Below are 26,483 nucleotides of genomic sequence, written 5' to 3' on the forward strand. Positions count from 1 at the left end.
AAAACTGTGTTCAAATTGTGCTTTTTTCTAGCCCTTGAGTATCAGTTTCTATCCCAATTTGTCTTCAAAGGTTACAGTTTGCTTTCATATTTCTCCATTTTGCTGTGAGAGATAGGAAGAGCGAGAATAAGTTTACTTTAAATGAAGGCAGATGTTCTTGTGGCTGCTGAAGCATCTGTTCAGTATTTTTTTTATTACCTTTTTCATTTCAGAATTAGTCAGTGATGATGTGTGGGGGTGTAAAGAGAAATCAGTGTATTTTGTATTATTAAAACATTTCAGAACATCAGTGTGAGCAGGGTCTCTAGGAGAAATGCAAATATGTTTTTTCTTAGAATAAAAAGGAAAAATGAAAACCTATATTAGCAATCTTCTCTGTAGTTTTGATTTGTAGCCTACTGAAGACTTGAGCTTTCTCTTCTAGATCCTCAGGAAGCTTAGTCAGAAACCCAAGTTAATCTGTTTTCATGCAGCAGTATATTTTAGAAGTATTTTCTTTACTATCTTGCCAAAAAGCATAATTGATTTTGTAAGAACAAACAGACTATACTTAGGTTGTACCATAACTTTTGAAGGAAAATTTGCATATAAACTGGAAAAGTGAATTTATGGAAATCAAGTAGATTGAAAATTAGCTACATTTGTGTTGCCATGGGTGGGAGAACTATGAAAGTATTACTCTTTGAAGTATTCAAAGAGTTCACTTAGAACATGTTTTTAAAACATTTCAGTGTAGTAGATAAAAATGGACAACTTTTATAAATTTAATATATTTATCATTGAAAGAGAATGAAGGATGATTAAATTTATTTTGAAATTATCTCCAATTATAAAATAACCCCAGTGAGTGAAAAAGTACACTTTCTATATCTCTGCTGTCAGTGTTTCTGGATTTTCAGGAACTTAAAACTCACAGGACAATGTTTTTCTGCCTTAAATTTGTAACCTCTGTAGTAGTCATCAGCTGTATGTGGCGTATTCAGGTTGATTTGAAATGCTTAATGCTATTTTTAAAATTGTTCTCTTAAGTAGTTGTAAAAGAGTACGTAATGGGGGGAATGGTGCCGAATTCCTGCCTGGAACAGCCGGGACACTGCTCTGTGACTACCTCACATTCCTGGGTGCCTTTGTGTAACAGGTACAACGCTCTGCGAGTGGAAACCAAACCTTGAGGACAGTGGTTCATCTGTGTTGGAAGACTCACCAAGGTTAAGTTCCCTTATGCACTCTGTCTAAACTGCTTCCAGGAAGAAAGCAAGCAGGAGGAGGTACTGGCATAGGAGACCCTCCAGTGAGGGGAACAGAAGGCCCAGTTCCTGGCAAGGCCCACTTCCTAGGGAAGTCTTCTGCTTCCCTGAGGCCTGGGTTAGAGATGTGATGAGGAAACTTTCAGATCTGGTACAGCCCTTAGATTACTACCCATTATTGCTTTCTCATGTAGGCAACGATGAAGTTTGAAATATGAAGGCCAGGGATGATCAGAAGGGATTTCAGGGCCTTGGGACACCTGGTTACTATGGGATCAGGAGCATGAGTAGTGTTCTCCTTTATCCTTCCAGTTGCAGGGAATGGTGATGGAAGAAACAAGAAGAACCAACAGATCAATATTTGGTAGCAACAGCTGGGGTACACCTGTCTTAAATGGAGAAAAGGCTCTTTGTACAGGGGTGCAGTGCTCATTTAAAGAGCTTTAAACTGGATTGAAGGGGAAAAGGGCTAAACCCAGGCTTGCTGGACATAAGCCTGGTGGCCACACAGCAGTGTTTGAGGGATGGAGTGGCAGCAAGATCCTTCACACTGCTCCATGATGTGTGAGTATGCTGGAGCACATTTGAAATACGTACAATGCACACAGTATGAGGAACAAACTAAAGAAGCTGGAAGTGAGCAAGTAAGAGGGGTTTTTTCATCTTTGTACCTCTTACAGTAGTGGGAAGAGCTATCTGAACATGGGTGAGGGAATTTTACCTAGTCCAGGAAGAGGGCTGTATTCCCAAATCCTGCTAGAGAATATACCCTTCTGAGTCAGAAAACTTCCTGATGGCATTCATTGGACTCTCTGTCATTTAGATAATGAAGATGGGTATTGGACAGTCACTGTAATTGAAAAGTACTGAAAGTTTTATTGATCAAATAAAACAGCTTTGTCCCTATCACTGAGATGTGTTAGGACCATTATGTCTATAAAAAGTATATGCAATAAAGCTTCCCCTAGGATCAAGAAGTGCAATGTAGCTGCAATGGTTTCTTGCTTTATTTTTTAGATCCCTTAATTCTTTTTTACCCCAAATATAGGATTTGTGATCAAATATCTGTTTGCATATTTCTGTAAGTTACACAGGGTATTTTGCACAGTCATCTGTTTTTACTCTTCAATACTGTAACACTAAAAAAAACCCCAAACACTACAATTTAATTGACTTTTTTTTTAATTATTTTTACAAGTAAGAAATGAAAAAAGGATGTTAAAGAAGGAGCACAAGTTACTCTGGGGAAGACATCATTCCAGCTTTCCTAGGGTCTCTGCTTTCTTTTTCCAATGATCATATCTTCAGCTGAGTTGCCATTGGGAACCAGTTGATACAGCCTGTTGCAGTTGGGAGCCGTATTTTACAGATTGTTGGATTTGGGAGTCACTTTCTGCAGAGGTTTCTGAAGAGCAAGCGTTCACACACTGGCAGTTTTCCACGTAGAGATAGTTATAATTTATGCTGGTTCCATTTTGGCAAGTCAGGGTCACCTCTCTTGTTTGGGTTCTGAGTTCCTGGCAGCAACCACACGTGTGTTCCATCTGGTTTGCTTCAACAGAGTACCTGTGTTCCACCAGGAAAAAAAAATGCATCTCAGTAAAAACTGACAGAACCCCCTCAGTGATTTTTGTTTTGCAAGGGTTTGGTTTGGTTTTGTTTGGTTTTTTTTTTTTACATTCTCTTTTCCTCCATCTCATTTGCACTTATGAGTGTGATCATTGAATCTGATTCAATTCAGTGGAATCATATAAACACATTAACTTCATTGCTATTCTGTGATCACAGAATCATGTAGGTTAGAACAGACCTTTCAGATCTAAGCATTAACCCAGCACTGAAAAGCTCTTTCAGTGAGCACTGCACCCCTGTACAAAGAGCCTTTTCTCCATTTAAGACAGGTGTACCCCAGCTGTTGCTACCAAATATTGATCTGTTGGTTCTTCTTGTTTCTTCCATCACCATTCCCTGCAACTGGAAGGATAAAGGAGAACACTACTCATGCTCCTGATCCCATAGTAACCAGGTGTCCCAAGGCCCTGAAATCCCTTCTGATCATCCCTGGCCTTCATATTTCAAACTTCATCGTTGCCTACATGAGAAAGCAATAATGGGTAGTAATCTAAGGGCTGTACCAGATCTGAAAGTTTCCTCATCACATCTCTAACCCAGGCCTCAGGGAAGCAGAAGACTTCCCTAGGAAGTGGGCCTTGCCAGGAACTGGGCCTTCTGTTCCCCTCACTGGAGGGTCTCCTATGCCAGTACCTCCTCCTGCTTGCTTTCTTCCTGGAAGCAGTTTAGACAGAGTGCATAAGTCTAAGCATTAACCGAGCACTGCCAAGTCCACCACTAAACCATAAAGTGCCACACCTGCGTATCTTTTAAATACTTGCAGGGATGGTGACTCAACTGCTTCCCTGGACAACTGCTCCAGTGCTTGACAACCATTTCAGTGAAGAAATATTTCCTAACATCCAATCTAAACCCCTCCTGGTGCAACTTGAAGCCATTTCCTCTCACCCTGTCACTTGCTACCTGGGAGAAGAGATCAACCCCCACCTCACTACATCCTCCTTTGAGGCAGTTGTAGAGCATGAACGTCTCTCCTGAGCCTCCTTTTCTCCATGTTAAATGCCTCCCACTCCTTCATCTAGTCTTCAAGACTTGTGCTCCAGGCCCTTCCCCAGCGCTGTTGCCCTTCTCCGGACATGCTCTGGCACCTCAATGTCTTTCTTTCAGTGGGAGGCCCAGAACTAAACACAGGACTCAAGGTGTGGCCTCACCAGGGCCACATACAGGTTATTGTCCTGGTCCTGCTGGCCACACAATTGCTGATAGAGCCCAGGATGTTCCTGGTCTTGGCCAGATGGGCACTGCTGGCTCATGTTCAGCTGCTGTCACCAGCACCCCCAGGTGATGTTGTGCTGGGCACCTTCCCAGTCCCTCTGCCCCAGCCTGTATCACTGTCTGGGGTTGTGACCAAAGGGCCCAGCATTTGGCCTAATTGAACCTCATACAATTGGCCTCGGCCCATCAATCCAACCTGTCCAGATCCCTCCACAGAGCCTTCCTGCCCTCCAGCAGATCAACTCTAACACCCATCTTGGTGCTACTTGCAAATTCACTGAAGGAGCACTTGATCCCCTTGTCCAGATCATTGATAAAGAGACAAAACAGGACTGGCTGCAATACTGGGCCCCAGGGAGCACCACTGGTGACTGGCCCCCAGCTGGAGGTAATTCCACTCAACACTGCTCTCTGGGCCTGGCCATCCAGCCAGTTTTTTACACAGTGAACGGGTCACCTGTCCAAGCTATGAGCTCCCAGCTTCTCCAGGAGAATGCTGTGGGAAATGCTGTGAAAGGCTTTCCAAAAGTCTGGGTAGACAATATCCACAGTCTTTTCCTCATCCCCTAAGGGAGTCACCCTGTCATAGGAGATCCGGTTGGTCAAGCAGCAGCTGCCTTTCCCAAACCCATGCTGGCTGGGCCTGATCCCCTGTTTACCCTGTATGTACTCTGTGATCACACTCAAGGTAATCTGCTCTGTGTCCTTCCCTGGCACCAAGGTCAGGCTGACAGGCCTGTAGTTCCCTGGATCCTCTCTCCAGCGTTTCTTGTAGATGGGCATCTCATTTGCTGACCTCCAGTCAACCAGGACCTCCATGGTTTACCAGATTGCTGACAAATGATTGAAAGTGGCTCGGTGAGCACTTTCTCCAGCTCTCTCAGTACCCTTGGGTGATAAATTAACTTGATAGACCAGTATAAAGGAAGCCATAGAGATGTTAAATTAATTTTTAGAACTTACACCGAGGAGCCAGGACAAGTTCCTTCACAATATGACAGCTCAACAGGTTCAGAAGACTCACAGTCAGCATAATGGATCACAGTTTTCTTGCTGTAAGGCCTGCAGTTTTTAGCTTCATAAAAAGAGGGGAGGAGAGAAAATATATTTCAGTTCTCTAGTTCAGAACTAAAGGAATGCTAAACCAGTTTGAAAGTGCTTGATGTCTGATTACTGGGAATCTACAGTACGTGGCGGGGTGGGTACCATGTAATTTATGTAGAGTTGTCAGATTATTCTTTGATTTCAGCTGTAAAGTGCTGTTGGAAGGTAATGCAGAGGCCTGAGCATTGCTGGTTTGATTTGTGGTATTCAGTTATCAGGAAAAAAAAATTGCATTTTTCTTTTGAACAGATAGTGAAACACAGGGTCTTCCGTAATAGACTATGTGAAAACAGGGTGAGTGAAGCATCCTTCCATCCACTCAAAGATAGTTACAAGTTGAACAGAGTGCTCTTCTGGCAGAACACATAAACACAGCATTACTTACGTTTACATATTTTGCAGCAGCCATCAGGAGTAGTCTCTGCTTCATCCTTTGTAAAAGTAAAGAAGGATTTGTATTAGTGCACAGATTACAATCATGAGTAAGAATATGAGTTAGCAGTACTGAGACTGGGCAGAAGGCTTCTCGGCGATGAATCCTGAATGAAACAATGGATGACTTACTGTCCTCACCATGGGAGTCTTGAATCCGTGTAGCCTCATAAAAAAATACTATGCTTTTCTTATTATTAATCACAGAGCAAGCCTAGTTTCATTCTTAAGACATTCCTGCAACTTCAGTGAAAGTGACTTGTATTCTTTCTTGTCCCTTCTTGTTCATTTAAACTGAATTCAGTCAGTGAAAAATTGATTACAACTTACAGGATCGCACTCTCCGGGGTCGTACTCAGGGCATACTTTTTTAATTTGGACTGCAACAAACTGATCTTCAATTTTTTCACATTTGTAATGGCTGCATTGATCGAGTGGCAGGATCTCATTAACCTAAGATTTTATAAGAAAAGCAAAAGTTGTTTTTTTTCATTGTGATCAAGTAAGTCAGAGCTAATTAAGTTCTCACTCCTCAAAGATTCTCAGATGCTTCTGAACTTCTTTCAAGCGGCAAAAAATGAAGTTCTGCAAACTGTACCTAGCTTGAAAGTTTAAATCCTGGCTCTGAACACTTAGACTATAACTTAGGAACCATTGCTCCATTAGCCACAAAAATCAAGAATTTGATTCCAAATAATGTTCAACTCAGAAAACTGATACATTGTTTTTCAGAGTAATTTCAGTATTTTATCTTTACTAGTAAGGGACATGAGCTGACTCCTAGCTGTTCTAACTTGCATGGGCTAACAGAGAGGTCTGAAAATGAAAGGAATACTTACCTTGAACTCTTGAACAGTGTGGTTACTGAGTTTGACTTTGCAAGCTACTTCAATACACTTCCCGCAGCACTCTCCTTCCTCAGTCATGTATTGGTAACCCTACTCGGAAAGAGAGGAAGAAGAAAGTATGTTTAGTTGGTGATAGAGAATTCTGGTCTTGCTGTAGCTGACTGGGCAGCCTAGAGAACCTGAACTCACCAGCGGGCAAGAGGTCTCACACGGAGCTGTTTCGCAATGGATAATGTTTGCGTTAGTCTCGGGGTCTTTCTCAGAACTGCAGGTACACTTCTTACATGAATCGATTAGTACTGACTTTCCAACCTGCAAGACAGAAAAAAAACCCAAAAAACATTCAAATGCCAACAGTTTCTATATAATATAAAGGCAGAGTTGAAAGCATTGCTGATAATCACTAAGGTTGCTGAAATGCAAGTATGACTGAGTTCTCAAATTCTCTTTGAATAGAGTTTTTTGGCTTCATGCCTTGCAGGAAAACTCATATTAAGAGGAAACTAAATGAAGCAATGTAAAAAGGGAGCAGTAAATTAATGAAATTAAGATGGGTTTGTACTGTCTAGTTATTTTACCAGCTCCATTTAAGAATATTTTTTCTCTATAAGTTATGTTCAGTGGTTGTAAAACAATTATGATTTAAAAACAGAGATTAAAATAAGCCTTTATATATGCAGATAGATAAGCAGATATATAAATTTACATACGGATTTTAGTCTTTCTGAAGTATATCCCCAAAGGCTCCAGTACTAATATTTAAATTATGAGTTAATGACCTAAGTACCAATTTTAGCAAAAAAGGTTTAGGTATTAATTAAATAAAAAAATGTTAGCTTTGTTTTTTTAAGGTTCTCTGGGCTTATTTCAAAGAGCGATTAAGTTTGAGCTATTCATCAAACTGTCTGGAAAAGTCATTAATTACAGAAGTGGGAGGAAGCTTAAAAAGAAAGTACATCACTAAAAATGGTACATTCATTTTTTATGTTACATATTGAGGAGCACTTCTGTGACAAATTTGATTTTGACATTGAAATACCCAAACAACTTCCAATGAAGGGCTGGAGTGAAAAAAAAAAACCCAAATCCCAAAAAACATGTACTGGGAAAAGAACTTTCTCAAAGACTTATTTTGGTAGAAAGGATGTACTTTTCAATTCCAGCAATATACTGCTGTATCATTCTCACCGTGTACAATGTTCCGTTAATCACACAGACACCATTTATTGGTTCTGAAAAACAAAACAAAAAATTAATTCCAGAATAACATAAATTGTGAGACTCCCTGAGAAGTCAAGATGTTTTCAGGTTTTTTTAGTAATACAGAGAGTACAGAAAACTTTCATTCAATCCCCCTACATGCTTAGACTTCATATGTAGTGTAGTTAAATGTTTAAATAAAGTTTCATCATTAAAACTAGCTGGAAGAGTTGGAGAGGAATGGCTTCAAACTCAAGCTATGCCTGAAAAATCCCTTTTTTGCCCTTTCAATATCTGGTTCAGTTCAAATTAAATTAGTTGTTTTCTCTGAACTCGAGGAGTCCAAAGATGCTTCAGTTATTGATTCTTTATGACCTTTCAGAACATGGCTTGTACGGAAGATTGACTCTGTGGAAAAAGGTATTCCTACTGTGGTAATATAAATTTGACAACATGGCAGAACCCATTTAAGTCTTTCACAGAACTGCTTCAAACTTGCCTGTTCCTTTGTTTTGACTTTTCTTTTTCAGGCATAATTTATGGGTACTTTTTTTTTTATTCTTTTGCACAAGTATATGTACATAAAATATATGTATATAAAAGTGTATGTTTATCAATAAATTACTATAACTGTAGGATTTTTTAATTTTCATGAACTTCTGGTGAGAGCACAATTATTTTCATACACTGACAGTTCAGTTATTGATTACAATTCGCTTTCTATTATTGCTTCCTGTTACTTTGTCTTGTGGTTAACTGTTAAGCTTTTTACTGGCTTATTCTTATGTTTATGCATCTTAGTTTAGTTGCATTTAGGCTAATGTTAATGTGTTACATGTGTTAATAATGTTACATTATTAACATGAAAAAGATGCATTGATAACATTTATGATTACAGATATAGAGATAGTTGAGCTACATAGACCAGTGAATGTTCAAAATATTATTCTGCTCTCCCACCCATTCTCTCCTTGAAGTTACTTGAAAATAGCATTATTTTTTTAAAACAAAGCTTTAATGCATATTTAGCCAAAAATTGTTGTGCGTTCACTGAGACAGGACAACTTAGGGAAGGTTTTGCTCTTCCTGTGGTACATGAAGAACTTCCTTAGATATTAACAGAAGTGCAAATGTAATTTACTGGGGTGTATGGTGTGGTATTTAGACGTGTTTTTAATACTTACGGCATTCAAATTCAGGACAACATGGGTCTTTCTGTGGTAGTACAGCCATGGAAACAAATCCTAGGTCACAAATTGTTTGCTGAGGTGTTTGGCATGGGAGTGGCTGGCATTGCACAGTAGCAGTGAGGGAGTCACAGACACACTTCTGGCATTCATTTATCCACTCCTCTCCAGGCTGAAAATATGTAAATTATTTATTCTTAAATACTCTTTCACCCCAGTTGTTCAGTTTTAACTTAAGATATACTCTCAAAATCAGTAGGAAATTCAGATTAGTTATTTTAGCACACAATTTAAGAGCAGGTATGCTGAGAACAACACAGAATTTTCTTCTGCATAAAAAGAATGGTATCTTATTTCATGGCTAGTGTACTTATTTCTATGAAATTTAAAAGACTTTTATTAAAAGCCAAAGTCTCTGCCATGATCTTAGTGAGCTTTTCCACCTAGGGATTACTTAAAATCTGGTAACGCCAGGTTAAATAATTGTGTGCTATCAGGTCATTTGTTACATGACAAAATTTGTCATTGAGATACATAGAAGTTGATTTGAATTGGCTGTTAAAAATTGATCTGGTTTTGCAACAGTGGTGTATTAGAAAGTAGGGAGAGGAACCACCTTTCGTGGAGGATTCACATCAGTACAGTTTCTTTCTACTGAAGTTGTGAGGGTTGTTGCTGTGGTTGGTGAGGCAGCTTGTGGTGTAGTTGAGGACGCGACTGAAGGAACAGGTGTTGTGAAAGGACATGGCCCCTGGAATGGCTCAATTTCACATTCCTTGTTGCAAAGTGCATAAAAATTACAGCCAGCTCTATCTGTTCTGTTGTAAACCACTTCCCCTGTAGATGAAAATTGGAGGAGAAATTACAAGAATGAAAATACTTAGGGAGAAAAACCAAAAAAAATATTGTGAAAATATGAAGTGTATTCATGTATAAAAAGTTCTATGTTTAGATGATTTTGAATGGTTATGTTTAATTGAATAGAGTCTTAAGGGTTTATATTGGCTATGAAATTTTTTATAATCATAATGTAAGACACTTACCAGGAGAAAATAAAGTTTCAAACACATGACAAAAGCATGGAGTTATTTTGCTGTATGTAACAGATGTGCTGGTGGAAGAACTGAAGGTTGCAGGAGTGCTTCTTGTAACATGACTTGACTGTGATGTACCAGTTGAAGCTACTGTTGAGCACAAGTAATAATTTAGTTTGCAGGCAAAGGATTTTGAACTAATAATTTTAACATATTCAAGAGGTCTTTTCAACATTCTGGCAAACCAAGTGAACATTTTTGTTTCATTCAAATATTTGACCTATTCATAAGTGGAGATTGTATAAATTTTTTCATTATACATATCTGGCCTTTGGCAAATCTTACGAGATGTACCTCTAAAATTTTCAAAGGTTTCAACTTTCTCTGTTGAAGTAAGAATTAATAATATGAAGCTAACCCAGCTGTCAAACATAAATACTAGGAACAGAGGGGCAGATTGATTAAAAATTGGTTTATGTGTTTAAGGAATATAAATGGTCACAGAATCAGGAAATCACAGATTGGTTTCGGGGAATAAGCAACAGAAAAAAAGATACGAATGTTGTTGCAATGAAAAAGCTGATAGTAAACTTTCAAGAAGTAGTAAGTGACATACCTGGGCTGATGGTGCTGGATAAAACCGTGGTAGCAATCTTTTCTACAGTGGAAGAAAAGGATGTTGTAAGAATTTCTGTAGTGCCTGTGGTACTTCTAGGCTGCGGAAGAGTGGTAGTGAGCACAGCTGTGCTGCCAGTAGTGGTTCTTAATTTTATTTTGGGTGAAGTGGAGGCAGAAGTAGGTGATGTTGGAGCCTGGGTTGCCACAGTGGAGGTTTCTCCTGGAGCAGACGTGGGTGAGGCTCTTGTAGTGCTTCCCTCGGTAGTCCTTGTGGTACTGGCAGTGCTTGTGGCTGGGGTGGGCACTGTTGTTGTGGGTGGGGTGATGGTGGTGGTACCTTTTGTTGTTCCTGCCTGTGGAAGTGTGGGGGCAGCAGTTGGTGTTGCTGCAGGTTGGGTTGCTACTGCGGTGGTTTCTGTTCGGAGGTATGTAGTGGAGGTGCTTACAGTGGTTCCTGGTGGTAGCACTGTGGTCTGGCAGTTTTTCCGGTCACAGCACAGCACCGAGACCTCATAGTCAAAGCACGTGGGGTACTTGAGAGGCTGATCCTTATTTCTGCACACAAGCCCCCTGTCAAGGCTGCACTCAAATTTCTGTTCCATTATTTTCACAATGCTGTCAGGGTAATCTTTGGCACGGCACTTGATGTCTTGTGGCTTGTCGCACAGCTCATACCCAGCAGCTCGGATGCTTTCAAAAGTCTCTGTATCTCCATTTTCACTGCCTGGAGTAGGGGAGTCCACATTAAACCACTGTGTCCAGGCACAGTGCTCCACCACGCAGTTGTCTGTGGTATTGGAGATGCGGACAGTGGTGGTAGCTGGGGTGGGCACTGTTGTTGTGGGAGGGGTGATGCTAGTTGTGCCTTCGTTCTGAGGGGGAGAAGTGCTGGTGGTGGTAGCGATGATGGTTGTGCCTTCTGTGGGTGTGGCCGTGGTGCTGGGGAGAGCGGTGGTGGCAGTGGTGGTTCTAAGTTTAACTTTGGAGGTTGTTGTGGGAGATGTTGGTGGCTGGGTTGCCACAGTGGATGTTTCTCCTGGAGCAGGGGTGGGTGAGGCTCTTGTAGTGCTTCCCACGGTTGTTCTGGAGGTGCTGGCAATGCTTGTGGCTGGGGTGGGCACTGTTGTTGTGGGTGGGGTGATGGTGGTTGTACCTTCAGTCAGAGGGGGAGAAGTGCTGGTGGTGGTAGCGATGATGGTTGTGCCTTCTGTAGATGGGGCTGTGGTGCTGGGGAGAGCGGTGGTGGCAGTGGTGGTTCTAAGTTTAACTTTGGAGGTTGTTGTGGGAGATGTTGGGGCCTGGGTTGCCGCAGTGGATGTTTGTCCTGGAGCAGGGGTGGGTGAGGCTCTTGTAGTGCTTCCCTCGGTAGTCCTTGTGGTACTGGCAGTGCTTGTGGCTGGGGTAGGCACTGTTGTTGTGGGTGGGGTGATGTTAGTCGTGCCTTTTGTCTCAGGAGGAGAGGTCCTTGTGGTGGTAGCGATGATGGTTGTGCCTTCTGTAGATGGGGCTGTGGTGCTGGGGAGAGCGGTGGTGGCAGTGGTGGTTCTAAGTTTAACTTTGGAGGTTGTTGTGGGAGATGTTGGTGCCTGGGTTGCCACAGTGGATGTTTCTCCTGGAGCAGGGGTGGGTGAGGCTCTTGTAGTGCTTCCTGTGGTTGTTCTGGAGGTGCTGGCAATGCTTGTGGCTGGGGTGGGCACTGTTGTTGTGGGTGGGGTGATGGTGGTTGTACCTTCAGTCAGAGGGGGAGAGGTCCTTGTGGTGGTAGCAATGATGGTTGTGCCTTCTGTGGATTGGGTTGTGGTGCTGGGGAGAGCGGTGGTGGCAGTGGTGGTTCTAAGTTTAACTTTGGAGGTTGTTGTGGGAGATGTTGGGGCCTGGGTTGCCACAGTGGAAGTTTCTCCTGGAGCAGAGGTGGGTGAGGCTCTTGTGGTGCTTCCCTCGGTAGTCCTTGTGGTACTGGCAGTGCTTGTGGCTGGGGTGGGCACTGTTGTTGTGGGTGGGATGATGGTGGTTGTACCTTCAGTCAGAGGGGGAGAAGTGCTGGTGGTGGTAGCGATGATGGTTGTGCCTTCTGTAGATGGGGCTGTGGTGCTGGGGAGAGCGGTGGTGGCAGTGGTGGTTCTAAGTTTAACTTTGGAGGTTGTTGTGGGAGATGTTGGGGCCTGGGTTGCCGCAGTGGATGTTTGTCCTGGAGCAGGGGTGGGTGAGGCTCTTGTAGTGCTTCCCTCGGTAGTCCTTGTGGTACTGGCAGTGCTTGTGGCTGGGGTAGGCACTGTTGTTGTGGGTGGGGTGATGTTAGTCGTGCCTTTTGTCTCAGGAGGAGAGGTCCTTGTGGTGGTAGCGATGATGGTTGTGCCTTCTGTAGATGGGGCTGTGGTGCTGGGGAGAGCGGTGGTGGCAGTGGTGGTTCTAAGTTTAACTTTGGAGGTTGTTGTGGGAGATGTTGGTGGCTGGGTTGCCACAGTGGATGTTTCTCCTGGAGCAGGGGTGGGTGAGGCTCTTGTAGTGCTTCCTGTGGTTGTTCTGGAGGTGCTGGCAATGCTTGTGGCTGGGGTGGGCACTGTTGTTGTGGGTGGGGTGATGGTGGTTGTACCTTCAGTCAGAGGGGGAGAGGTCCTTGTGGTGGTAGCAATGATGGTTGTGCCTTCTGTGGATTGGGTTGTGGTGCTGGGGAGAGCGGTGGTGGCAGTGGTGGTTCTAAGTTTAACTTTGGAGGTTGTTGTGGGAGATGTTGGGGCCTGGGTTGCCACAGTGGAAGTTTCTCCTGGAGCAGAGGTGGGTGAGGCTCTTGTGGTGCTTCCCTCGGTAGTCCTTGTGGTACTGGCAGTGCTTGTGGCTGGGGTGGGCACTGTTGTTGTGGGTGGGATGATGGTGGTTGTACCTTCAGTCAGAGGGGGAGAAGTGCTGGTGGTGGTAGCGATGATGGTTGTGCCTTCTGTAGATGGGGCTGTGGTGCTGGGGAGAGCGGTGGTGGCAGTGGTGGTTCTAAGTTTAACTTTGGAGGTTGTTGTGGGAGATGTTGGGGCCTGGGTTGCCGCAGTGGATGTTTGTCCTGGAGCAGGGGTGGGTGAGGCTCTTGTAGTGCTTCCCTCGGTAGTCCTTGTGGTACTGGCAGTGCTTGTGGCTGGGGTAGGCACTGTTGTTGTGGGTGGGGTGATGTTAGTCGTGCCTTTTGTCTCAGGAGGAGAGGTCCTTGTGGTGGTAGCGATGATGGTTGTGCCTTCTGTAGATGGGGCTGTGGTGCTGGGGAGAGCGGTGGTGGCAGTGGTGGTTCTAAGTTTAACTTTGGAGGTTGTTGTGGGAGATGTTGGTGGCTGGGTTGCCACAGTGGATGTTTCTCCTGGAGCAGGAGTGGGTGAAGCTCTTGTAGTGCTTCCCACGGTTGTTCTGGAGGTGCTGGCAATGCTTGTGGCTGGGGTGGGCACTGTTGTTGTGGGTGGGGTGATGGTGGTTGTACCTTCAGTCAGAGGGAGAGAGGTCCTTGTGGTGGTAGCAATGATGGTTGTGCCTTCTGTGGATTGGGTTGTGGTGCTGGGGAGAGCGGTGGTGGCAGTGGTGGTTCTAAGTTTAACTTTGGAGGTTGTTGTGGGAGATGTTGGGGCCTGGGTTGCCGCAGTGGAGGTTTGTCCTGGAGCAGAGGTGGGTGAGGCTCTTGTGGTGCTTCCCTCGGTAGTCCTTGTGGTAATGGTAGTGCTTGTGGCTGGGGTGGGCACTGATGGTCTGGGGGTGATGGTGGTGGTACCTTTTGTTGTTCCTGCCTGTGGAAGTGTGGGGGCAGCAGTTGGTGTTGCTGCAGGTTGGGTTGCTAATGCGGTGGTTTCTGTTCGGAGGTATGTAGTGGAGGTGCTTACAGTGGTTCCTGGTGGTAGCACTGTGGTCTGGCAGTTTTTCCGGTCACAGCACAGCACCGAGACCTCATAGTCAAAGCACGTGGGGTACTTGAGAGGCTGATCCTTATTTCTGCACACAAGCCCCCTGTCAAGGCTGCACTCAAATTTCTGTTCCATTATTTTCACAATGCTGTCAGGGTAATCTTTGGCACGGCACTTGATGTCTTGTGGCTTGTCGCACAGCTCATACCCAGCAGCTCGGATGCTTTCAAAAGTCTCTGTATCTCCATTTTCACTGCCTGGAGTAGGGGAGTCCACATTAAACCACTGTGTCCAGGCACAGTGCTCCACCACGCAGTTGTCTGTGGTATTGGAGATGCGGACAGTGGTGGTAGCTGGGGTGGGCACTGTTGTTGTGGGAGGGGTGATGCTAGTTGTGCCTTCGTTCTGAGGGGGAGAGGTGCTGGTGGTGGTAGCGATGATGGTTGTGCCTTCTGTGGGTGTGGCCGTGGTGCTGGGGAGAGCGGTGGTGGCAGTGGTGGTTCTAAGTTTAACTTTGGAGGTTGTTGTGGGAGATGTTGGTGGCTGGGTTGCCACAGTGGATGTTTCTCCTGGAGCAGGGGTGGGTGAGGCTCTTGTAGTGCTTCCCACGGTTGTTCTGGAGGTGCTGGCAATGCTTGTGGCTGGGGTGGGCACTGTTGTTGTGGGTGGGGTGATGTTAGTCGTGCCTTTTGTCTCAGGGGGAGAGGTCCTTGTGGTGGTAGCGATGATGGTTGTGCCTTCTGTAGATGGGGCTGTGGTGCTGGGGAGAGCGGTGGTGGCAGTGGTGGTTCTAAGTTTAACTTTGGAGGTTGTTGTGGGAGATGTTGGTGCCTGGGTTGCCACAGTGGATGTTTCTCCTGGAGCAGGGGTGGGTGAGGCTCTTGTAGTGCTTCCCACGGTTGTTCTGGAGGTGCTGGCAATGCTTGTGGCTGGGGTGGGCACTGTTGTTGTGGGTGGGGTGATGGTGGTTGTACCTTCAGTCAGAGGGGGAGAGGTCCTTGTGGTGGTAGCAATGATGGTTGTGCCTTCTGTGGATTGGGTTGTGGTGCTGGGGAGAGCGGTGGTGGCAGTGGTGGTTCTAAGTTTAACTTTGGAGGTTGTTATGGGAGATGTTGGGGCCTGGGTTGCCACAGTGGAAGTTTCTCCTGGAGCAGAGGTGGGTGAGGCTCTTGTGGTGCTTCCCTCGGTAGTCCTTGTGGTACTGGCAGTGCTTGTGGCTGGGGTGGGCACTGTTGTTGTGGGTGGGGTGATGGTGGTTGTACCTTCAGTCAGAGGGGGAGAGGTCCTTGTGGTGGTAGCAATGATGGTTGTGCCTTCTGTGGATTGGGTTGTGGTGCTGGGGAGAGCGGTGGTGGCAGTGGTGGTTCTAAGTTTAACTTTGGAGGTTGTTGTGGGAGATGTTGGTGGCTGGGTTGCCGCAGTGGATGTTTGTCCTGGAGCAGAGGTGGGTGAGGCTCTTGTAGTGCTTCCCTCGGTAGTCCTTGTGGTAATGGTAGTGCTTGTGGCTGGGGTGGGCACTGTTGTTGTGGGTGGGGTGATGGTGGTGGTACCTTTTGTTGTTCCTGCCTGTGGAAGTGTGGGGGCAGCAGTTGGTGTTGCTGCAGGTTGGGTTGCTACTGCGGTGGTTTCTGTTCGGAGGTATGTAGTGGAGGTGCTTACAGTGGTTCCTGGTGGTAGCACTGTGGTCTGGCAGTTTTTCCGGTCACAGCACAGCACCGAGACCTCATAGTCAAAGCACGTGGGGTACTTGAGAGGCTGATCCTTATTTCTGCACACAAGCCCCCTGTCAAGGCTGCACTCAAATTTCTGTTCCATTATTTTCACAATGCTGTCAGGGTAATCTTTGGCACGGCACTTGATGTCTTGTGGCTTGTCGCACAGCTCATACCCAGCAGCTCGGATGCTTTCAAAAGTCTCTGTATCTCCATTTTCACTGCCTGGAGTAGGGGAGTCCACATTAAACCACTGTGTCCAGGCACAGTGCTCCACCACGCAGTTGTCTGTGGTATTGGAGATGCGGACAGTGGTGGTAGCTGGGGTGGGCACTGTTGTTGTGGGTGGGGTGACGCTAGTTGTGCCTTCGTTCTGAGGGGGAGAGGTGCTGGTGGTGGTAGCGATGATGGTTGTGCCTTCTGTGGGTGTGGCTGTGGTGCTGGGGAGAGCGGTGGTGGCAGTGGTGGTTCTAAGTTTAACTTTGGAGGTTGTTGTGGGAGATGTTGGGGCCTGGGTTGCCACAGTGGAAGTTTCTCCTGGAGCAGAGGTGGGTGAGGCTCTTGTAGTGCTTCCTGTGGTTGTTCTGGAGGTGCTGGCAATGCTTGTGGCTGGGGTGGGCACTGTTGTTGTGGGTGGGGTGATGTTAGTCGTGCCTTTTGTCTCAGGGGGAGAGGTCCTTGTGGTGGTAGCGATGATGGTTGTGCCTTCTGTAGATGGGGCTGTGGTGCTGGGGAGAGCGGTGGTGGCAGTGGTGGTTCTAAGTTTAACTTTGGAGGTTGTTGTGGGAGATGTTGGTGCCTGGGTTGCCACAGTGGATGTTTCTCCTGGAGCAGGGGTGGGTGAAGCTCTTGTAGTGCTTCCTGTGGTTGTTCTGGAGGTGCTGGCAATGCTTGTGGCTGGGGTGGGCACTGTTGTTGTGGGTGGGGTGATGGTGGTTGTACCTTCAGTCAGAGGGGGAGAGGTCCTTGTGGTGGTAGCGATGATGGTTGTGCCTTCTGTGGATTGGGTTGTGGTGCTGGGTAGAGCGGTGATGGCAGTGGTGGTTCTAAGTTTAACTTTGGAGGTTGTTATGGGAGATGTTGGGGCCTGGGTTGCCACAGTGGAAGTTTCTCCTGGAGCAGAGGTGGGTGAGGCTCTTGTAGTGCTTCCCTCGGTCGTCCTTGTGGTACTGGCAGTGCTTGTGGCTGGGGTGGGCACTGTTGTTGTGGGTGGGGTGATGTTAGTCGTGCCTTTTGTCTCAGGGGGAGAGGTCCTTGTGGTGGTAGCGATGATGGTTGTGCCTTCTGTAGATGGGGCTGTGGTGCTGGGGAGAGCGGTGGTGGCAGTGGTGGTTCTAAGTTTAACTTTGGAGGTTGTTGTGGGAGATGTTGGGGCCTGGGTTGCCACCGTGGATGTTTGTCCTGGAGCAGAGGTGGGTGAGGCTCTTGTAGTGCTTCCCTCGGTAGTCCTTGTGGTAATGGCAGTGCTTGTGGCTGGGGTGGGCACTGTTGTTGTGGGTGGGGTGATGGTGGTGGTACCTTTTGTTGTTCCTGCCTGTGGAAGTGTGGGGGCAGCAGTTGGTGTTGCTGCAGGTTGGGTTGCTACTGCGGTGGTTTCTGTTCGGAGGTATGTAGTGGAGGTGCTTACAGTGGTTCCTGGTGGTAGCACTGTGGTCTGGCAGTTTTTCCGGTCACAGCACAGCACCGAGACCTCATAGTCAAAGCACGTGGGGTACTTGAGAGGCTGATCCTTATTTCTGCACACAAGCCCCCTGTCAAGGCTGCACTCAAATTTCTGTTCCATTATTTTCACAATGCTGTCAGGGTAATCTTTGGCACGGCACTTGATGTCTTGTGGCTTGTCGCACAGCTCATACCCAGCAGCTCGGATGCTTTCAAAAGTCTCTGTATCTCCATTTTCACTGCCTGGAGTAGGGGAGTCCACATTAAACCACTGTGTCCAGGCACAGTGCTCCACCACGCAGTTGTCTGTGGTATTGGAGATGCGGACAGTGGTGGTAGCTGGGGTGGGCACTGTTGTTGTGGGAGGGGTGATGCTAGTTGTGCCTTCGTTCTGAGGGGGAGAGGTGCTGGTGGTGGTAGCGATGATGGTTGTGCCTTCTGTGGGTGTGGCCGTGGTGCTGGGGAGAGCGGTGGTGGCAGTGGTGGTTCTAAGTTTAACTTTGGAGGTTGTTGTGAGAGATGTTGGGGCCTGGGTTGCCACAGTGGATGTTTGTCCTGGAGCAGAGGTGGGTGAGGCTCTTGTAGTGCTTCCTGTGGTTGTTCTGGAGGTGCTGGCAATGCTTGTGGCTGGGGTGGGCACTGTTGTTGTGGGTGGGGTGATGGTGGTTGTACCTTCAGTCAGAGGGGGAGAGGTCCTTGTGGTGGTAGCAATGATGGTTGTGCCTTCTGTGGATTGGGTTTTGGTGCTGGGGAGAGCGGTGGTGGCAGTGGTGGTTCTAAGTTTAACTTTGGAGGTTGTTATGGGAGATGTTGGGGCCTGGGTTGCCACAGTGGATGTTTGTCCTGGACCAGACGTGGGTGAGGCTCTTGTAGTGCTTCCCTCGGTAGTCCTTGTGGTACTGGCAGTGCTTGTGGCTGGGGTGGGCACTGTTGTTGTGGTTGGGGTGACAGTGGTTGTACCTTCAGTCAGAGGGGGAGAGGTCCTTGTGGTGGTAGCGATGATGGTTGTGCCTTCTGTGGATGGGGCCGTGGTGCTGGGGAGAGCAGTTGTGCCAGTGGTGGTTCTTATTTTAGTATGTGGAGTGGAGGCCTGAATGGGTGATGTTGTTTGAATAGCAACAGTGGATAATACAGTTGGAAGAGTTTTTTCTGTAGATGTAGGGGTGCTTTCCATGGTGGTTGTGGAAGTGCTGGCAGTAGTGGTAGCTGGGGTAGGCACTCTTGGTGTGTGTGTAACGACCGTTGTGCCTTGTGTTGGCACGGCAGTAGTACTGGAGATCATTTTGGTGCCAGGAGTGGTTTCTAGTGTTGATTCTGGGAGAGTTGAGATGGTAGTTGTTGATGATGGAGCTTGGGTCTCCACAGTGGAGGTTTCTGGTGTAGTAGTTGTGATTTGGTAACCTGTTGTCGAGACCTGCGATGTCGTTGCTGTTACTGAGGTTTCTGTCAGAGGAGTCGTTCTTTCTCTCAGTGGTGTTGTAGTTACTTCACTTTCTTGGTTTTGTGTTGTTGGTTTTATCATTGTCTGTACTGTAAATGGTGTTGATTCTACAGCAGTAGTTGTGAATTCTCTTGTGGTTGTTGTTGTTGTAGTTTGTATTTCTGAACATGGTATGTATCTGCAGCATGATACTCTGATTTCATAATTATAGCACTGCTTAGATTCTTGGTCCTGGTTCTTGCATATTAATCCTCTGCTTTGACTACACTCTATCGTCTGGTTAAGGTTGGTAATTTCTGTATCTGGATGTTCTTTGGCTCTGCATTGAACATTGCTTGGATTTGCACACACACTGTATCCTTTATCCTTGAGATTCTGAAATGTTTCATTATCTCCACTGTCCTCTTTGTTTTCAGGCTGAGTGGAATCATACCATTCTGACCACTCACAGACATTTTTCACACATACAGTTGTCACTGGTGTTGCAGTTGTCATTTCTGTAATTTAAAGGAGGAAACATAAGCCTAGCCTGGTCTTATTAAAGAGAGTTCCAGGAAGAAATTATTCATCTTCCATACCTTTTTTTTTGTTGTAAATAATTTTTTATGTTATGTAGTACTTTTAATTTTGAAGAGCTTGCTTTGTTTAATATGTAAAGTAGGTTTTGATATCTTGCCTCTATTATTATTCTAGATGTACATTTGTCAACATCTATTAAGGAATTGTAGCTAAATGTAAGAAATCTGATACACTTTGCCCAGTATGTCACTACTTAGATAATAGATCTCACTTGCTATGGTGTAAGTAGAGGAGGTTTTATTTTCCTTGGTATTATCTCTGTATTTATTTACTCTTAACTGCATAACCATGCAGACTTTAAAATATTTTTACCAGTTAATGATTTTTCTACTTAGTTCAATATTACAATATGTAACATATTTATAAATATAAAATATAAAATATATACTTAACATTATATATACATTATATAATAGTACATTATAACAGAGAATACACATCTACTATGTATGAAATATATAATCTAATAGGTATTTTCTATGTATTTTAATAAGACTTCTTTTCATGTTCTTGGTGTTATGAAGATAATCATGTGGAATAGATATTACTTTCTCAATATAAATGTTACTTAATAGAAGACTTAAATTTGAATATTTAGTTCTTGCTGTAGTGTAATTTTGTAGATATATTTCTCACAATTACTCAATAATTAATTAACTGCAGGAATAATGCAGCAGTGTACTCCAGGAATAGAAGGAAACTTTTGATTTGGGTATTAAACACAATTAGGAAAGATTCCAAAGAACAGTTATAAATAGTTTAAACATTCCCTCAAACTAAATTTCTTATCTTCAGTTTGCGCTTACATGCTCAGTAATTTCAGAAATGGCAGCAACTGTCTTTCATGTTTTCAGAAGCTGGTCTAGAACTACTGATCTTTTTTGCAAGGAAATGAGAAGAAGATTCTCCAGGATGCAATGATTAATAAGCTCTATGATTTTTTCCCTTGGGAACAGCCGGGTGAAACAGAGGAGACCGAGTTTGTAAGAAATGCTAAATTCATTTCTACATCCTTGACTATGGTCTGCTTTTTCAACTAAAGCTGCCAGGTGAATTGGTGGCTCCAGCAGAAGTCAACAGTTTCTAGTAAAATTATATACTGTTAACTGATGGAAAGGTCATCCCTTTCAGGTAATTTTTAGTCACTTACAGAGATTTTTGAGTTATTTTAAAGATTATTCATGCATACCTGAAGCAGTAGTTGTGGGCTGACTTGTGGAAAATGTAAATGGGGTTGTAAAAATGCCACATTTAAAGATGTTTCTGCTTATTGTTCCATTGACATCACATGTTGCACTGAAGCACCATCCAGTTCCATCTGTGGTGTTATAGATGAGTTCACCATATTTATAGCTCTTCTCTTCATAAATGCAGTTGCAAGCTGTAATTCAGAAGAAGTTTATTGTCAGTTCAGGCATCTATGAAACAATAATATCCAATGCTACATTTTCTAAATAAGTGTCCTTAGCTGTCTTACCTTTATCATCGAACTTGCACTGTAAACCTTCTGATGTGCACTCACTGAAACAGAAAGGATAAAAACCCATATATTTTGTGATTGTGATGTAATTTTATTAGTCATCTTCCTGACAGATACTGGCATCAAAAGGCAAGGTACTTTATTTGTGTTTATTCCTAGAGTGTTCTGTTCGTTTTGGCTTCTTTTTGGCCATTATTTTCCAAAATCTTCCTTTATATTAAATTTGAACTTATATATAGAAATGAAGTTAAATATTATGCAAAGTTACAGGTAGAAGTCTTAAGGAAGACTTTCCTTATTTCCTTCATATCACTTTCCTTGCATTTGCAATGTTTTTGTACTAAATAGAAGGCTAAAAGGGAGAATCTAATTGCTCAAACAATACAAGTAGGTAATAAAATCCTTGGAAGCAGGCCACTATTAAATATCTTTACTCGTGGCACAACATTTTTCTTACCACAGGAATGTGAAATAGAGATAGCCTAGTCATAAAGGACTTGTTATTGATGTACCTTTTTGCTGAGGACCTACAGTATAATCAGGAACAAATTCAATAGAACATAAAATCACATAAAACCTTCTCATTAATGTAGTAGGAAAACTGGCGTTACATCGTAAGGTGTTATTTTTACATAGGTAGCATAAATTAATCCTGCACATAATAGGAACGTACAATTTCCCCTAGAGTTTTGATCTTTTTTTCCTTGTATATGATGAGATTGGTATGTTAAGTCTTACCATATCTTACATTCATCCCGTTTATATATCTTTCCATCTTCATTAGCATAACAGTCACAGAGACTAACACACTTCATCTGATCCTCATGAAAATATGGCTTGTCTGGTGGGCAGTTAGGGTAGCAGCCTGAAGGTGGAAAAGGTACGATTGAGATACAGTCAGCAGAGGTTTTATTTGCACGGAATGCATTTGCAGGTCTTGTTTTTAATAGTCATAATGTTTTTACTTTATGTTTTGCAATAACTCTAGGAAGTAATGCAGAGTTAGTAGCATCATCAGAGCCTATCCATAAGAACTTAGTCCTGAACATCTTCTCACTCCAGTTTCCATACTCTGCCTCCATTCATGTGGATGTAATGATATTAGAGAAAATTGAATTGTGCAAATACAGCTGATGGGGGAAATACACTCCATTAAAGACAATTAAAAATATAATAATATGTACCCACTAGGAGGTATTTGCAGCTATTTTTACCTTCTAAACCTGGCAAGTCATTGAGGCATTTTCCACTTGGGTTCTTACAGGTCTTCATACAGGAAGCACCACAAGGCTTATAGTGCCATTCACATTCTCCTTGTTGATTGTAATAATCACAGAACAGTGCTGAGGAGAAACAGAAAGTTGGACATGTTCAGGAAAAAAAAAAAAAAGCAAATAGCTTAAGCATGAAAATCTACACAGTGAGATCTTAATGCACATGTGTAAGATACTGTACATTTAGCTACACTTTCAGAAGTGTTTATGACATAAAACTTACGACAAATTGATGGGCTTCTCCAGGCTATGCACACACCAACTTCACTACATGCCTGAGCATAGGCAGCTACTGCTGTACAAAAGCAATCACAGTCTCCTCCAGTGTCGCAGGCACAAGCGTCTGTCACACATGCTTGGTAATATTTTGCTGGTTCGACCTGTTATTAAACAGAAAATTCTATGCATCCTGCCTTCCAGATTATTTCTTACCTTTGCTGGAGTAGTTTTCTTAAATTTGTAGCATCTCAGAGGAAAGGCCTACATTGGTAATTTCTTTTTCTTTTGTAAGACACTGTGAAACACCAGAGGAGATGCCAAGTGATACATCCAAACCATGTATTGACAGATTTTTTAGAAACCCAAACTTGTATCCTGGTGGAAGATTAGATTAATTTTCAAAAAAAAATATTAGGCAACTGCACAGTTACCTGACAACGTTTGTTATGTACTTAGTGTCAGATAAAGGCTATGCTGATACTTCATTCCTATGTTGTTATTTCATTGAGCTTGTCTTCTGTACCTGGTATATGAGAATTTTTATTCAAGTCAGGCTGCAAGGAAATACGTAGTAATTACGAAATTATTGTTCTTTTGTAATTATGTTTCTTTTGTAAATATCTTTTTATTTCTTACAAGTAGGGACTATAAATCTGTCCCACTGAGGAGGATTCAGAGTGAAGTTTTCCTGGCACAGTTTGAAGTGAAACATGTTAATAAATGAGGCATGCATGTTAAAACCTATGAGGATAGCACCTTCAACAACACACAGACTTAGTTTTCACACTATAAACTTCTGCTCTGGTAATACCTGAGAGTGACAGGCAGCAAAGACGTTGCTGTTGATGATGCTACACTGCTTCTCTGACCAGGACTTCCGATAAGGGTTGGTAGAACATGGGTCCTTGACACTGGAAGCATCAGGGCATGTAGAGGATACTTTCCAGCTGTTCCCAAACTCTAGGACATTCTCTACGACAGATTGACTCCTTGTAGTGAAGTCATTGATGCTGTTGCCATCATAATTTCCACAGAGACCACAGACCTGGCCCTGCCAAAGGGAGTAAATAAAATAATAATGGATGTGAGAAAACTTGAAAAAAAATCAGAGACTGAAAGAATACTTGAAATTCAGCTCTTAGAATGGTGGGATTCCATTCTATCAGTCCTGAACCTCTTCATGCTCTGGAACAGAATATGAGCACTAAGACTAGAAGGATACTACTCTTAACTCTTTTCTTTTAAATATGAGCAGTAAAACCACCTTTGCCATTGTAACCTTTTGTCTTTGAGGTATATTTTTAACAAGGAAATGAGGACTCACAGTTAGCTGACTAAGCTTTTCATTTAACCCTTGTTTTATGCAGTAGCTATACATATAAAAAACCAACCTTCTAACTATTACAAGCCTGTAAGTATTACCAGTTCAGCCACCTAATCTACTCATTGAGTCTACCATCAAGACTGCTCATAGGTATATAAAGAAATTACATTTTCCTTGTACATCCAGAAATATCCCTCATTCTGAATGAAAGGATCTGTACAACAGTGAAAGCCTGCAATAGATGCTTTCTCTATGTATCTAAGGTGCATACTTTCATAATACACTATTTTTTATAAAATGCCAGTGGGTGAGGCAGCAAAACAACCTATGGTACTGAAACAAGTTGGCATATCTAGTTCTAAATTACACTTGGTTTAAATACCTAACTTAAATGTCATTGTGGTATGCAGTAAGGTAGCAAATTCCGTATTTACTAGAGTTTTCAGTGCTTATATATTATAATCTAAGACAAGGAGTATGAAAGTTGGAATTAATTTTCCTTATCACCTGTGTAATTATATGCTTGACAAATACTTGGTAGCATACAAGAAGCTTTCACTCATAATATTCACTCATAATACACTTCCTTGTTCTTGAAGTGTGATAATTTGTGTGTCAATGAGAACTGGAGACAATGGATTATTTTCAAGATCAAGCCTACTTAGTTGATTTATACACATGTAGTTATGTAATTTTAATAAGTCTGATAACCTTTAACAAGGTTCAGGTTGTAATTTCAACAAAGTCCAAAATAGCATTTTACCAACTCAAGTTCTGTCCGGCCAAATAGGCATGGAAAGCTGCCTTCCAAGCTCAGAACAACAGCAGGATGGTGACATGGCTTCCTGAGGTATCAGAGGAATGGAAAACAGCGTGGGATGAACTGCAGGAATGCTAGAGACATCACTGTTTGGGGTCCTGGCAAGGTCTCAACAAGATTCACACCCAGTCAAACCTGGACAGTAAATTGCCATTTAACTGCTAGTTGCACACCTTGAAACTGGGGCTGAGCTTGATGAAGACGCTGGTTTTCTTGTCCCACATGAGGATCAGTCCGCTTTTGGTCTCAATTACCAAGTACACTCCCATATAGCGGACTGTGTATGGCACCTCATCATTCTCTCCTCTCTTTACGACGCTGACATGCTCTTCACCAAGGATCATTTCATAGCTCTGAAACAGGAGGAAAAGGTAAGGAGAAATGAGTTCAGCAGCTGCAGCCTGTGCTCTCAGACATGTTTTTCTGCTTTTGAGAATACTATGAATAGTTTATATAATGAAAACAAATAATCAAAATGCAATAAATCAAAGCTATATAGTTCAAATCTCAGATTCCTGGAAGGGTGGTAACAGATATTTTAAATGGTGTACATCAAAAAGTGCCTTTTGACTGTCATGGAGGAACTACGTTGCATACAATAAAAGAATCTTCTGACACAATAGGCTAAATTTCTGCTAAAGACTATTTTCCTTTAGATCTTTACTTTTCCCAAGGATGGTATAAGATAGTGTGGGAAGTGGAAAACATAGAAAGGTAGGAAGGTCTACCATATATTTCATTTGAATCTAGTGTAAACCTAATTTAACAGTTGAATTGCTTTTAAAAATATTTGCCAACTTCTTTGAAGCAATAGAAATCTAGGCTTCTCCTAAGCCTTAGCAAGTACAAAACAGTACTGGTCTATATGCAAAACATTCTTACCTCTAAGAAAACTTTGATAGATTTTGAGCAAGTTGTCCCAGTGTTGCCACAGGGAATATTTTCAGTGACAACCCTGAAGGTCCCATTGACTGTGCCACTTTTCCCACAGTGGTCCTGGGTAGAGAATAGCATTTAAAAATACATTATTTTTACAGACACAATCAAGATTACCTCTTGTTTGGTATTGCTAGCTGTTAGTACCTGGACTAGTGTGTATTCACAGTTTCCATTGAAGCTGAACCTTTTGTCATCAAAGGTATTATAGTGACCGTCTCCATAAACAGCACAAGTGCCCAGACATTGATCTTTGGTACATTCCCACTTCCTATTCTTGCATACACTAGAAAAAAAGAATGAAATATTTTAATAATAAAACAACTCATTCTTTTGTGTAAACATATCTGAACAATCAGTATTTGTTTGGCAACTCATCCCTGCTAAATGCTATATTGGTTCTGGAGTTAAAATAGTCTTTTACATTTTTCATGTAAAGAATTAAAACAAAGTTCTGTTCTGCTACTCTGAATACCTTAACTGCAAAACAAGATAGTTAATGAACCCTGTAGTCCTAAAGGTTTCCTCCCATTCTGTGCTTTGACCATCTGACAGACATCAGAAGGCAATCTGCTCATATTGTGTAATCCAAAACTAAAAGATCCATCAACTGATTAAATTTGCAGTCCAAATCTTTCCTCACTGTC

The 26,483-nt window shown here is 43.3% G+C and overlaps 2 protein-coding genes across 3 annotated transcripts in view; both read right to left on the reverse strand.

The window, feature by feature from the left end:
• Positions 1-2,504: 2,504 nt before the first annotated feature.
• Positions 2,505-8,213, reverse strand: LOC138111367 (intestinal mucin-like protein). 2 transcript variants are annotated; one of them, XM_069016984.1, is made up of 6 exons: positions 6,668-8,213; positions 6,470-6,568; positions 5,961-6,083; positions 5,584-5,629; positions 5,058-5,169; positions 2,505-2,813 (listed from the first exon to the last, which is right to left on the reverse strand). In XM_069016984.1, the coding sequence occupies exons 2-6, from the start codon at positions 6,554-6,556 to the stop codon at positions 2,552-2,554; spliced, it is 630 nt and encodes a 209-aa protein (XP_068873085.1). In that variant the 5' UTR covers positions 6,557-6,568; positions 6,668-8,213; the 3' UTR covers positions 2,505-2,551. The 2 variants fall into 2 exon arrangements, with proteins under 2 accessions (XP_068873085.1, XP_068873084.1); XM_069016983.1 differs by having other exon boundaries at positions 6,470-8,213.
• Positions 8,214-8,442: 229 nt separating this feature from the next.
• The window catches only part of LOC138112043 (mucin-5B-like), a 60,952-nt gene continuing 42,911 nt past the window's right edge, over positions 8,443-26,483 (reverse strand). The window contains exons 22-34 of the mRNA XM_069018731.1: positions 25,984-26,122; positions 25,783-25,896; positions 25,074-25,253; positions 23,568-23,807; positions 22,761-22,917; positions 22,478-22,606; positions 22,002-22,128; positions 21,261-21,304; positions 20,973-21,164; positions 10,516-19,701; positions 9,945-10,049; positions 9,482-9,558; positions 8,443-9,037 (exon numbers count right to left, since the gene is read on the reverse strand). Of these exons, the coding sequence (XP_068874832.1) occupies positions 8,852-9,037; positions 9,482-9,558; positions 9,945-10,049; positions 10,516-19,701; positions 20,973-21,164; positions 21,261-21,304; positions 22,002-22,128; positions 22,478-22,606; positions 22,761-22,917; positions 23,568-23,807; positions 25,074-25,253; positions 25,783-25,896; positions 25,984-26,122 (10,876 nt within the window). The 3' untranslated portion in view covers positions 8,443-8,851. The remainder of the gene's footprint in view (positions 9,038-9,481; positions 9,559-9,944; positions 10,050-10,515; positions 19,702-20,972; positions 21,165-21,260; positions 21,305-22,001; positions 22,129-22,477; positions 22,607-22,760; positions 22,918-23,567; positions 23,808-25,073; positions 25,254-25,782; positions 25,897-25,983; positions 26,123-26,483) is intronic.

The sequence above is a fragment of the Aphelocoma coerulescens genome, chromosome 5, assembly GCF_041296385.1.
Source record: "Aphelocoma coerulescens isolate FSJ_1873_10779 chromosome 5, UR_Acoe_1.0, whole genome shotgun sequence".
In the NCBI taxonomy this organism is placed as follows: Eukaryota; Metazoa; Chordata; class Aves; order Passeriformes; family Corvidae; genus Aphelocoma; species Aphelocoma coerulescens.

Excerpts from the sequence above, each read along its gene's own strand:
- LOC138111367 (XM_069016984.1), bottom strand. The coding sequence starts at position 6,556 with ATGACTGAGGAAGGAGAGTGCTGCGGGAAGTGTATTGAAGTAGCTTGC. Across the intron at positions 6,084-6,469 it reads ACACTGTTCAAGAGTTCAAG|GTTAATGAGATCCTGCCACT; the intron begins GTAAGTATTCCT and ends ATAAAATCTTAG. Across the intron at positions 5,170-5,583 it reads CTGCTGCAAAATATGTAAAC|CTAAAAACTGCAGGCCTTAC; the intron begins GTAAGTAATGCT and ends CTTTTTATGAAG.